General features: G+C 41.7%; 1 protein-coding gene across 1 annotated transcript; it reads left to right on the top strand.

The window, feature by feature from the left end:
• Nucleotides 1–3,624: 3,624 nt before the first annotated feature.
• Nucleotides 3,625–12,502, top strand: LOC103374525 (protein FAM171B-like; the record flags this gene model as incomplete). Its single annotated transcript, XM_008304624.1, has 8 exons — nucleotides 3,625–3,885; nucleotides 7,678–7,911; nucleotides 8,649–8,741; nucleotides 8,850–9,008; nucleotides 9,608–9,778; nucleotides 11,283–11,399; nucleotides 11,792–11,915; nucleotides 12,184–12,502. Coding segments are annotated over exons 1-8 (1,401 nt in total), but the record flags the coding sequence as incomplete, so codon positions are not given.
• Between the last annotated feature and the right edge of the window lie 5 nt (nucleotides 12,503–12,507).

Raw genomic sequence — 12,507 nt, 5'->3', positions numbered from 1 at the left:
TGCCGATATCGATTAACATTAATCTAAATTATTTTCATGCCAGCGTTTATCAGCGCTCAGCCTGAGACAGCTATTATTTCTCAGGAGACGGGAATTCAATTCTAGTTTGATTCATGCAAATTTATATAAATAGAAAATGATGTCCAAAGTAAAAGACTGAGCAGAATGAGCAGAAAATGAAGAAAAAAAAATTCTCCAATTTCTTCACAGTGGAAGAAACAATCCCCTTTACTTTATTAACAGAATCTAATAAACTCTGCAGCATTGTGTGTAGTAGTAAAACAAAAAAGTCTATCTGTGCTCAGATAAGATTAATAGAAGAGAGCAGTCAGGGATGGAGCAGAGAGCCGACACAGATTTCCAGGGTGAAAGCGAGCAGATTTCCAAAATAGTCCCTGTAGATGCAGCTATTTATGTGGAGAAATGAACCATTACTGTATCTAATTTGTGGCAAATTGATCCTGGAGACTCAGGCTGTCATCCATCCTCCTGCTTGTGTGTTTAGACTCCGATTTATACTTTGTCAGAGGGGAATAGAGCTGGGAGGACAAATGTGTCAGCTCGCTGCCTCTCTGAGGCCCCTGTCACAGAAGAGCTATGATGGTGAAGAAGCCAGCCGAGGAAGGATTCACTCATGTTTCTGGCATCAGAGAGCTCCGCGGGCGGACATCACCGAGCAAGTCAACCTTCAGGTGCAGTTGGGGTGTAATAAAGTGAAGGAGGACACAACTTCTACCTCGTCGGATTTACAGAAAAAGAGTATTGTTTGACTAATTAATGAATAAAAGAAAATATACTAGAAGAAAACCTCATTTTATTCTATAAATAACAGCAAAACACACACAGGGCAGAACAGACCAGACAATCACAACACATGTCGCTAACAATTCAGATCGTTACTCGCGTCAAGCCGAACAGGTCGTCTAAATTTGCAGCCTCTGACAGCAGGAAGGATTGTGATTAATGCTCTGTGAGTTTCCAGGGATTACGGGGGGTCATCCACCTGGTTATCCCGCTGATGATGTGTGTACATAATGCAATTTTACGCCTCTAGAGTTGCAGAATAAGCGATATATGTGCAGACAGGTGACAAATTGCGGTAAAAATCACGAGTGAGGGGAAAAACATAATGAATGCAGTTGATGGGGATAAAATCGACGCTGGAACGTTGGACGGCGCTTCCTGCCACCGTCACCCAAGCATCAAATAGAGGAATGATAGCTGGAAGGATGCTGTTTGTCCTTCCAGTGGAGTGTATTTAGAGGTCATAAGTGTAGTGGATGGTGATTTAAGGATGTTTGTTTGTGAGATTTTTTATATATATATGCTGAAGGTCACATTGAAAGCAAAACAAAAGGGAATAAAACTGAATAAGATGCAGAAAACGAGGAGGATGGAGAATCCAGTAGAGTTCAGCCAATTAGATGGCACACATCTGTGGAGCCTCGGCTGCTACAGAGTTGTAAATCCACCCATCCTCCATTCAGAAACTCGCACAGAAAACAAAACAGACCTGGCAGAGAAGCAGGTTTTTTTTTTTAATCCTCCCTTCAGTTCATGGGCCTTTGGTGGGTATCTCTACCCTTGCATGCAGGTATGGAGAGTGCAGCGTGGATTAATTTTGAATCACTGATTAAAACATTAGTGTAAAGTAGAAAGAGAAATTTTTAAAAGATGCCCGAGGCTGAATTAATGTTTAATGGAGGCACTTATTAGACCTGCAAAGTCCCACAAATTTATAAATAACTACTGAACGAAGACGCCTCCTGTAGAGCTACAACTGAAAGCTCCGTTGTCACAACTCCACCAGGACTCCCTCATAAGGGACCATCGCTGCTGTCGTCTCTCACTGCAGCTACAGTTAACGTAAAAGTCACACCCACAGGTTTAGAGTCAGAGGTTAAACAGCAGCTGTTATCAATGGGATAGTCTTGATATGACATTTTTTAATGGCTAACTGAAAGTTTTGTGTCTCCGTTCGTGAACCGACATTGCATTATCCCCATCTGCTGGTGGAAAACAGATGATGCAAGCGTCGTGTAATACTGTACATCAGATGACACACCATTCACAGTACAGTAGGATGATGTCACAGGTTGTGAGGGAGTATATTTACTGCACTTAAGTATGACTTTGAGATGCTCAGACTTATTTCAAATGCAAATATTGTCTACATCGATCTGACAGATACAGTTACTGGTCATTTTTCAGATTGTTCGTAATTGCATAGTATTATTTATTTTTTAAATGATGAAAATAAAATAGTTTGTGATGAAGCCATTTTAGTTTATGTAACATTTGGTCAGCCATTAAAAGAATAAAGTTCCATTTTTTCCTCTGATTTTCAGACATAAAACTGCAAATACCTCAAAGAAGTTGTTTTCACTGTCTAGAACTCAGTTGTGGATAGAAATGTGTTTGTCATTTTAAACTGCCCAACAAGAAAGAAAACTGGCAAAATTAGCCACAACAACAACAACAAAAACAACCGTGAGAACAACCAACAACAATAGTAACCATAACAAGAATGAAACAAGTGAAAACAAACAAAAACCACAACAACAACAACAACGAAGACCACAACAGCTAAAACAACCGTTAGTTACTTAGTTTACCTATGAAGCTATAATGTCCCATTTTAAGATGCAGAGCTCAAAAAGTTCAAAAGTTGGTTTATTGCCAACCCACATTCACAAAAAGATGTGAGATCAGTGCCGGTTCACTGACAACAAGATGGCAGAGTGCAGAATAAAGTGCTTCAATTTATCTGCTGAAAATTCCTGTTTTTGTTTTTCTTTGTTTATATATATATATATATATTGCAATATATATCACAGGGTTAGAAGAAATCACAATGTCAGTCTTCTCCAACATTGTGCAGCCCTTATGACAACAAACAACAACAACGAAAACCACAACAACTAAAACAACTGTAACAACAAACAACAACAACTGAAATAACTGATAATGACCAACAACAACAACTATTTCTATTTTCTAACACCTTTGTTAACTTGATATTATTTTTTTTTTAAAGTGCTTTAGAATAAATAAATTAATAAAAAACAAACAGGACAAAGAAAATTCTCCTAATTTAAATCCAATGCAATCAGCGAGTAGAATAAAAATGTTCAAAAAATAAAAATAAAAAATGTAACACGAGGAAACAAACCTAAGAACCAAAACCAATTAACAGTCAATTTATTAAAAAAAATAAATAAAAGTAGTCTTTAAATGCATCAGCAATTATAATCCACTGAGGCTCTGAGAGGGGTCATTCTAATGATAATGAGCAATTTAAGGTTGTATTACTTTTTTTTTTTAATGGCATTTTGTTGCTGAATTATATTATTAATGAATAAGTTGAAACAGCATTTAATTATGTATTTTCTTGATTCAGCTTTATTCAGTTATTTCGCCATTTTAAAAAAAATCAGATAACTAGATGCATGTATATAAGATAGACAGATAAATAAACAATAGATACTTAGATGAAAGATAAATGACAGATGAAGCGTCTGTGTGGGCCTCACGAAGCGGCTTAAAGGGGAGGAGTTTACTGCGCAGTTTGGAGAGTGGCTGACAGACAAACTCGTTGGCATGGCGGTGGAGTGGGCATCTCTGTGCGTGGACAAGTTCTAGATGGAAATTGGACGCGCGACGAGTGAAACGAGACACCGATCGACAACTTTCTCAAAGTCATGCGTCTGTTACGCGTCTGTCTGTTCTGCGCGCTGCTTTTACGCACGGATGGGAAAACGATCGGAGAGTTGTCCGGCGCCGCGGGACGCCTCCTGCATGTCGATGACGGGAACTTTTCAAGGCAGGATCACATGAAACAAGAGCCCTTTCAGGAGCAACAACAAGTGCTCGAAGCCTTGCCAGGTTTGTATAAACTTGGGTGAAAGTTTAAAGTAGTCACCAGTTATTTTTTTTCCTTTTTAATTATTTTAGTCGCTTGATGTTTTGGCAATAAGCTTGAGACATTTCTTTCTATTTCTGCTCCATCAACCATCATAAAGAGCTGTTCAGATTATATTAGATGTCCTTATTCCTGACCATCTGCATGAGGATTTGCTCGCAAATCTACTGATCTGTTCCTGAGTAATAAGTGATGTGGGTGCTCGCTGCTGCTGTCACCTCATGAGTAACGGTTTCTCCATCTGTTCCTTTTTGCACCACCACAAGCAGCAACAGGCAGCAAGTTGTCATTTTGTGTGCACGTTATGTGCAATATTATGACAATATATTAACATTTTAAAGGGGCTGTGTGAGGAAAAAAAAAGAAAGTGTGTTGAACATATGTGTTCAAGAAGCAGGCCTTTAGCATCACTCACCCTGCTGTATGATTTCATGCACATCATCTGTTTACGCTGCTTTTAACTTGTTCAATTTGTCTCCTGCTGGCTGTTTTAATTCATATTTGAAAAAAATGCAAGTGAAAAACATGCTCTCCTTCCATCTGTGAAGCAGGCCTGTCCTCCTCAGCGCTTCTCATGACAGTGTGTGTTTTTTTTGCTTACAGCAGAGCGCCGGCGAGGAGCTCAAAGGGGGGATTTGTGACCCCGTGTTCACTTATCAACTGATTCATGACTAATTCATGCTGATGTAGGAGTGCATTACCATCCGTCGCCACGTGATCCCTCAGCAGCCTGAGAAATGTCCTCAAGCATGCTGTTGTCTCTGACGTCCCACCCTCCCCCGTCCTCCTGCTGGCTCCCTGTCCCTTCGGTTCACAGTCAAGGGAATCACTGCCCACTTTCTATTTGTACTGAATAATAATAAAAACACTGACATACAGATTAAATCCAGAAAAACAGATGGTCACTTCTACTCTGACATCTTCATTGTTGTGCCGTCCACAATAAGCAGACGATTTAGGGGTTTAATCATTTGGCTGCAGGGAAGATTATTTGACAAGGAGGGGGGGGTAGTTAATAGGACATCAGCCCCACCCCAGCTCCACCCAAAAGCATCTTTTGTCTCAATTTGATATTGCTGACTCGTGCTTGAGGAGAGTTTGGCCCACATATCAAAGGCTGTTATTTTCCCTCCATCGCTGGAATGTATGGCCTAATTCCAGCACACATAGGGTGGAGGGGAGGGTCACAACAGATAAGTCCCTGTTGGACCATCTGTTTGTGCCACAAAACTGACCAGTCAACATGTTTGTGTTCCCTCCTTGGCGTCGTGAATGTCATCATCTTTGGTAAAAAAAAAAAACAAACAATGCCACGCTGCTGCCCGATATGTCAGCAGAAGCAAATGTCAGCGCTTTTAGCCGCACACGCTGTGTTTTCAAAAATTATAACGTGCCACTCTAATATCTGCCGTCTTCAAGAAGCTTCATAGTTTGATATTTGATCACATGGTTTTAAAAAAAAGATCATAATGCGCACATGAAAACTCTTCAGCTAAGTGGAAATGCATCCTATTTAACGGACAGCGGCGCCATTATGTGCCCGATAATAACAGCATTCAAGGCACATCACGCACACAACATGGGATCTATTTCTCATCTGCACTCTGTGGCCTCAGACGGCCCATTTCAATCCACTTCATAAACCTCTTTGTGCCGTGGTTCAGTTTGCCAAATGGAGAGATTATAGTAATCTGGCACGGAACACCTCCACTTCAGATTTAGTGACCCCCCCTTCTGTTATGTTTGGCCACGAAGGCGGGATGCACATGAAGCGGAGGGCTGCCTCTCTCAAAACAAGCATCTTCGTGTCCATCTGCGCCGGTGTAAAGCATCTCAGCGGGTTGGCACCGAAACAGCAGAAATGTACACGTTTGTTTCGCATTGTGTCTGAAAATGGAAGCACTCCGGGCATTTGTCTGCCTCTGATCAAAGGGAATTGTTAGGGGGCGATGATATGGGCTGATCTGGTTATCTGGCTCTGGCACTTGCTGAAATATTGTGGTAGCAGAGAGCCCGGCTTCATGAGTTTTCAGTAAACCTTTGGCGGATCTTTTAGCAGGAGGATTATGAGCAATCAGAGCAGCAGCAATTTCAGCCACTGCTACTGTCAGTGCTGTTTTCTCACTATTACAGAAAGATGCTTACGGCATTATGACTGGTGGGATTGCCGCTATAGCAGCACTGCAGCACTTAGCCACAAATAAAAAGTGTAATAAGGACCTTTTCATGGCCCTCCCAGCACAAAATAACTATAGAGTTGATGATGAGCCAGCTGCTGAGATTTATGGCTCCCCAAACTCACTTTCTAGCTCGAAGCAGCAGTGTTCAGCTGACAGTATTTATACCAGGGCAGTAGGTGAAGAAGGATGCTGCCCAGAGCTGGCAGAGTTCTGCAGCTGCACACAGTAAGCCTCTTGGTGTAGACTCTTTGAAGTATTGTTCAGTGTCTTCATCAGTGGTTGTTATCAGGCGCTTGCACTCAGATTTTCACAGCTGGTCCGTGCAATCACACGTTTGTTTTTTTCAGCAGAAATGTTCCGATCTAACCTCATTCTATATGAGCAACCTTCACAGAAAGATAGAGTCAAACATTTTTACTCTGTCGACTGCTGCTGTTTGGAACTTCCCAAATCAAAGCTGCATTAATTGGCTTTTGGCCACTCGGCTGAATAAGCTGTAAATAGAACACTGACATGCTGTCGCCCCGGAAATCTGTTATGCAAAACACAGTTGCCTATTTCCATATTCAACATTAGCATTCACTGGGGGCCGCCTAACTAATACAACTCCAGTACGTCCCTCCGACTCCTAAGGGAAATATCTGGCTCTTTAGCAGCTAAATGCTTATTTAAGTTCACCATCCGGTAGCTAACTTTGTCTGCTTTGTCACAGCTTTTTCTGCCACACAGAGCCACCTGCTGTGGCTAAAAACAGCATACATGCAAACACAATGAGCTACAGGAGACTATAGAGGACCTTTCACGTCATAATTTATATTTCAATCCATTGCCAACATTGATTAGTGCAGCTTTAAAACATTGCCTCCACCACGTGGTCATTGATTCTTGGGGACATATGCAGTCTACATAACCACCACTAACTCACACAGACCAGCAATGATGGATGACTGAGCAGGTTTTCGTTGTTATGCAACACTTTTAACTCTCAGATTGAAAGTCTTGTTGCCTTGACCTTATTATTGGGGGCTCAGCGTGAAAGTGGCTAATTGGGTTAGGTGTCACATTATCATCGTTACGCCCTAAATGAGATTCTGAAGACATGTAATGATTAGAGCTCCCTCGTGGGAATCATATTATTGGAAATATGTGCGGTACCTAGCTGCACGCCTGCCTGCTGATGGAGCAAAACGTCGTCCTGACTGTATACTTTGCTAATTGCCCAATTTTTCCATACACATTTGTATCCTCGTCTTTACAATCTGCTATAATTAAGTGAGCGATGTCCTCGAGGGATTCTACATATTAGTTCTCCTGCCGTGTTGTCAATAAGGTCCCGTTGAGGTTAATTGGAACTGCAACCGCGTCTGTGCTGTTTACATATTAGAGCACATGGTCATGCTGCATAAAAAGGTGGACAAAATAACAGGAACACCTTACGATACCTTCATGAAACCCAATCTGGAGCTTGAAATATTGATGGAGCTTAACGTTTTACATCATTTACACATGCGATCGTCATTTTTCTTCTTCGCCACATTCCCATCCAAGCAACCTTTGTTTTTTTTCCCCCCTCAGGTTCTGCCTTCGATCTGAAGGTGCAGGTGACCGACGTGCTGAGTCGTCAGTACCTGAGTGAGGCCGCGGTGGACGTCTACATCAACTACACCAGGACCAACAGCGCTGTCACCGGAGAGGACGGTGCTGCGCTGCTTCATGTACCTTACCACTCCGGGCTGCCTCTCACAGTCGTGGCCAGCAAGGATGGCTACATTAGCACGCTGCTGCCTTGTACAACCAACAGAATGCCAAGTGAGTCAGCCGGTTGTGTGTGTGTGGACTTTATGCGGACACTAAGAAAGGCGGCATCCATTTTTATTTATCTTCAGCTGTCATGATCTTGAAAATCAGCAAGTGCATTCAGACTTTTCTTTAAGCTTAAGATGGCTCAGATGCATTTTATTTGCATTGAGTGGCAACAGTGCTCCACCTCGTTCTCATGGCTTCTTTCTGTATACAAAATGTGCTGCTCCATAGGTTCCCTCACTCAATGACAATATTTAACTCTCCGAGGAATCCCTGTGTAACTATCCCATGTTTATGGGCTGTAGGCACTTCACAGGACACTCCTGATAAAGTCACGTATCAAAGCGATTACAGAAAATACTCACATCCACATACAAACTTTCTAGATGTCAGTACCAGGTCACACGTGGCTCCACCTTACAACAACTTGGCACCTCATTAGGTGGCAGCACACAAGAAAATCTATGTGGGATCATTTTCTAACCCACATCTGGAGCGTGCATCTCTATTGCTCGTCTGCCATCTACAGTGCTATACATTTCTTTCTGAGAGCGATGACAGCACTGAAGTGGATCCTCAATCCTCAGCTATTGTTGCAGAGATTGTCAGATAGGCCCCTTCCAGAGAAGTGAATTCCCCCACTGCTGTCTGTGGAGAATGCTGGAAACAGAATACAACACTGCCATCTAGTGGGAAAACAGTAAAACATGGACTACTACAGCTAATTTGACATCTTTTTGTAGTCTTTTCATCAGTGACGATGACGCTACATGGTCGGAATCAGGGGAACGTCTGGCTCTTTGACGACTCGGTCGTGATCACTGGCAGAACATCTGGTACTGTATCTGCTGTTAAAGTCGCACTTTTCTTTCTTTCTTTGTTGCTCTCTGTATCCCTCCTTTATCATCTGCTAATCTGCTAATCCTGTTTTCTTCCACTTGTAGATTCTTCATCCCAGCCCACCGTCAGGTTTCCTAAGAGCCTTCTGAACGTGACCCTCAGCAGCAACAGCACCTCCGTTACAGCCTTCCTCACTGTTCCCAAAGTGACGTCAGAGCCGGACGGCTTCTTCAACACTCTGGGCGTCATGAGCAGTAAATCAGGTAGATGTGTTTACGTCGTTATGGCATGGCGCTGAGTCCTGCCTGCGAAGTCATTCATTTTAAATCATTGCGCCGTTCTGACACGGCGAGCAGGTCGGCTTTTTTTTTTCTAGAAAGTGGACTCGCAGCACCATGTGCATATATATCTCCTCATTGTTTGCTCCACTCTTCTTCTTAATTCCTATCATCAGTCATGTTTTATTGCTCGTGCAGTGGTGTAGGGTTGAATATTTTGTCTGGGGTGCCATCTGATGGTTGTAATAACAGAACACGCTAAACTGGACAGAATGCAAATGGAGGAGCTCAAAGCTGCTCAGAGGCTTTACCCATTTTTTTTTTTTTTTTACATCTCAAACAAAATGCCATCAATATAATTTGAGTCCTGCAACAATCATTTATAAATTCTACAAAGATTGACTGTAAAAAAAGCATATTATCCACATGATCCAAGCAGCACTCAAAGCTGTCAAACGTGTAGCAATAGTGTTGTTAAGGTCAAGACATTTTTTAATTTTTTAAATATAATTCAAGGAAAGACAAAAAAAAAAAAAGGTTGAACTGATTATACTGAGGCCACACATTTCTCTGTGCTTCTTAAGGCTATGTCAGTGTGGAGTTAAGCCCTGTGGCGGCTGTCAGTGTGCAGCTCTTCTCTGGAGACACGGAGTTACATGTGAGTGGGCCCGTACAGATCAGCCTCGGTGTTCCTGACAGCTGTGGGCTTCAGACGTCAAACGTTGTCCCTGCCTGGTTCTTTAACCGGACCACCGGTGAGTAGACATCATTACCACATGCGCGGTAACATCCCACCTAATGTGGAAAATCATGAACCTAATAGTAGGAAAAATGATACTAATTTACTGTGGAGCTAGTTTTATAACAATAATATGAAGACTGAAACGTCCAGCTCGTGGGTCATTTCTGTTTATTTCAGTCTAACACGATATCCAGCTTATATTAATGATGTAATTAAAAGACAGGCTGTTTAAAAATCACTGAAGATGTGTGACTTGATGTTATATCTGCAGACTTTAACCTAAATGTAGAGCTCCTGGACAATCACTTCTAATGTTTTCTCAGTGTCAGGAACTCGTCTCAGTTAGATGCATCTTTGCAAGTCTCTCTGTTCAGACTAGATAAGATGGCCAGCTTTACTTTGTTCTTCATGTATCAGCTGACTCTGTTAACAGAGCTAAGACTAAAAATCCACTAAATAATCAGTGAATTGTAGATTCATTAATTACACGCTGTAGGAAATATTTAAGTCTCTCCAATTAGGCAAGCCCAGTGCCACTGTGAAGTCCAACTGACTTTAAATCTGCTTGACTGCTTACTCAGGGAGGCCACTAATTTTAGGGTTTGTTTAGCTTTTTCTCAACCCGACAGGCACTGTCTTCTTAGAAAAGTGTTCAGGCAGACAAGTTATTGGCTGCGTTATAGACGGCAGCCAAGCAGAAACCTGTCTTGTGCATGAAGGATTTTGAGCCATCAGGAATTCAGCATTATTAAACGTCTTTCTATAACATTTCAGAAGTTTGGGGATATTCCACTTTAGGGGAGCCTGCACAGTTTTCTCCATGCCTCTAGATATGTTGTCCACTATGGACAAAACTGAGCATGTAGTACCTGTTCTAGAGCCACTGTATGTCACGGAGTTCAATTGTATTGGTTACACCGTAGTTCTTTTTTCTTACCATATTAAACAACTAGAGAGCCCTCAGTAGAGGGACGTAGTTGCCCAGTGTATGCATGACCTTGACCTTTGTCTCAAGGTCATATTTTGCATCAGCAGTTTATAGGCCTCTAATGTCTTCCTACGTTAGCGTCTTCCTCTTCTTATTTTTTTTTGTTTTTTTTTCGTCCTGCGGTGTTTTTTTTGGGTGCTGCGTTTTCCGTCTTTTGTGGTGGTCACTGATTGTTTTGTTGCCCCCATCTTCTCATTCTTGGGAGGGGGGACCCTGCTGTGGTGTTTTGTGTTTTTTGTTGTTCCTACTCTTCTTTTGTGCTGTTTTGTGTCCAGAGACAAAAAAAACACCACACACACACACAGGGGCGCTTTTTTCCTCTCTGTGGGCCTCTATATATGTTTTTACAGTTATAGCGTTATAGTAGTCCCTCCCTTTGAAACTGTTAGCCCTTCTTGTATTTACGAACAGAGTGAGAGACCTCCCACATCACATTTAAAAACCAAAAGTACAGTTCGACCATTTGGCCACAACCCCAACAAATCAAAGTATTGAAAAACCATGTTATTTGTGTGTTTGTTTTCCCGAGGTGGATGGATGAGAAAAGGACTGGGACAGGTAACGTCAGTGGAAGGAAGGCTCGTGTGGACATTCACAGCTCCTCACCTCGGCTACTGGATTGCAGCACCTTTGTCATCTACCAGAGGCAAGTGTTCACCATAATAATGTGAAAATGTTGTGTACAGAAAACAGTGTTTTTCTCTGTAGGGCCTTGTTTTGCCTGTCAAACAGCAACACTGTGACACGATGGTTATCAGTAAAATACACTGAATAATGAATGACAAGGATTTAGTTTGTGGTTGCTGTAAATTTTGCGTATATTGGAATTGTTGTAAGTTTTTCTCACCTTGGATCAGTGACTATAAAATGGGAAAATAATTGTAATCTAACTTCCAGTATTCATTTAAATGTACTTACATTAATAAGAAACAGCAAAAAGAGGGGGGAAAAGTTGTTTTTTTGTTTTTTTTTACATACAGTATTTTTCTTTGTATGCTTCATTAAACATTTGATTTTATTTTCAAAACAATCTTGTAGGTTTCTTTGGACTTGCCGTCCCCATGGACTTCATCTTACGCCATTCGTTTTTCCTGATGGTTCTCTCAGGAGGATTGCTTCTTATTGTCATCTGTCTTCTGCTTGGATTCATTTGTTATTGCAGGTAACTTTTTTTTCTTAATCTCGTACTAGTCAATATATACAATAAGTTACACGTGATCTTGACACTATTGCTCAAACCGTCATCCCAAATTCTTCATTTTTAACTGTCACTTTAAAGGGATACTCCACTAAAAATCTATTCCGTATGAGAAACTCATGCTAATATTCATACAAAAAACTCAAAGTCAGTTAAATGTACTGCATGATTACAAAACAAACATATTATTTGTCCAAATGATTGTGCTGCTAATGTTTTGTCTTGTCTGTAGGAGTGCGCCCAGTGAGAAGAAAGCAATGAAGATCCTCACAGTGTCAAAAAAAGACCAAACCACCTCCACGTGCGATGATGAAGCATTTGGAGCATCTTCAAGGCGTGGCTTTCACCCACAGGACGGACCCAACCAACCATTCACAGAGAATGGGGATAACCAGCACAACTCCTCTTTCATTTCTATGCACAGCAACAACATAATAGCCAACCCCAATGTGGCCATTACGCTGGAGTGTAACGAACTGGAGCTCAACACTGACCTGAATGATCTGACGTGCTCGCACAAGACTTCGGATCAAATCCGACTTCCAGCATCTCTCAC

Source organism: Stegastes partitus, unplaced genomic scaffold (assembly GCF_000690725.1).
Source record: "Stegastes partitus isolate 25-593 unplaced genomic scaffold, Stegastes_partitus-1.0.2 Scaffold2269, whole genome shotgun sequence".
Taxonomy (NCBI): domain Eukaryota; kingdom Metazoa; phylum Chordata; class Actinopteri; family Pomacentridae; genus Stegastes; species Stegastes partitus.
This window is presented reverse-complemented; position numbering and strand designations above follow the sequence as displayed.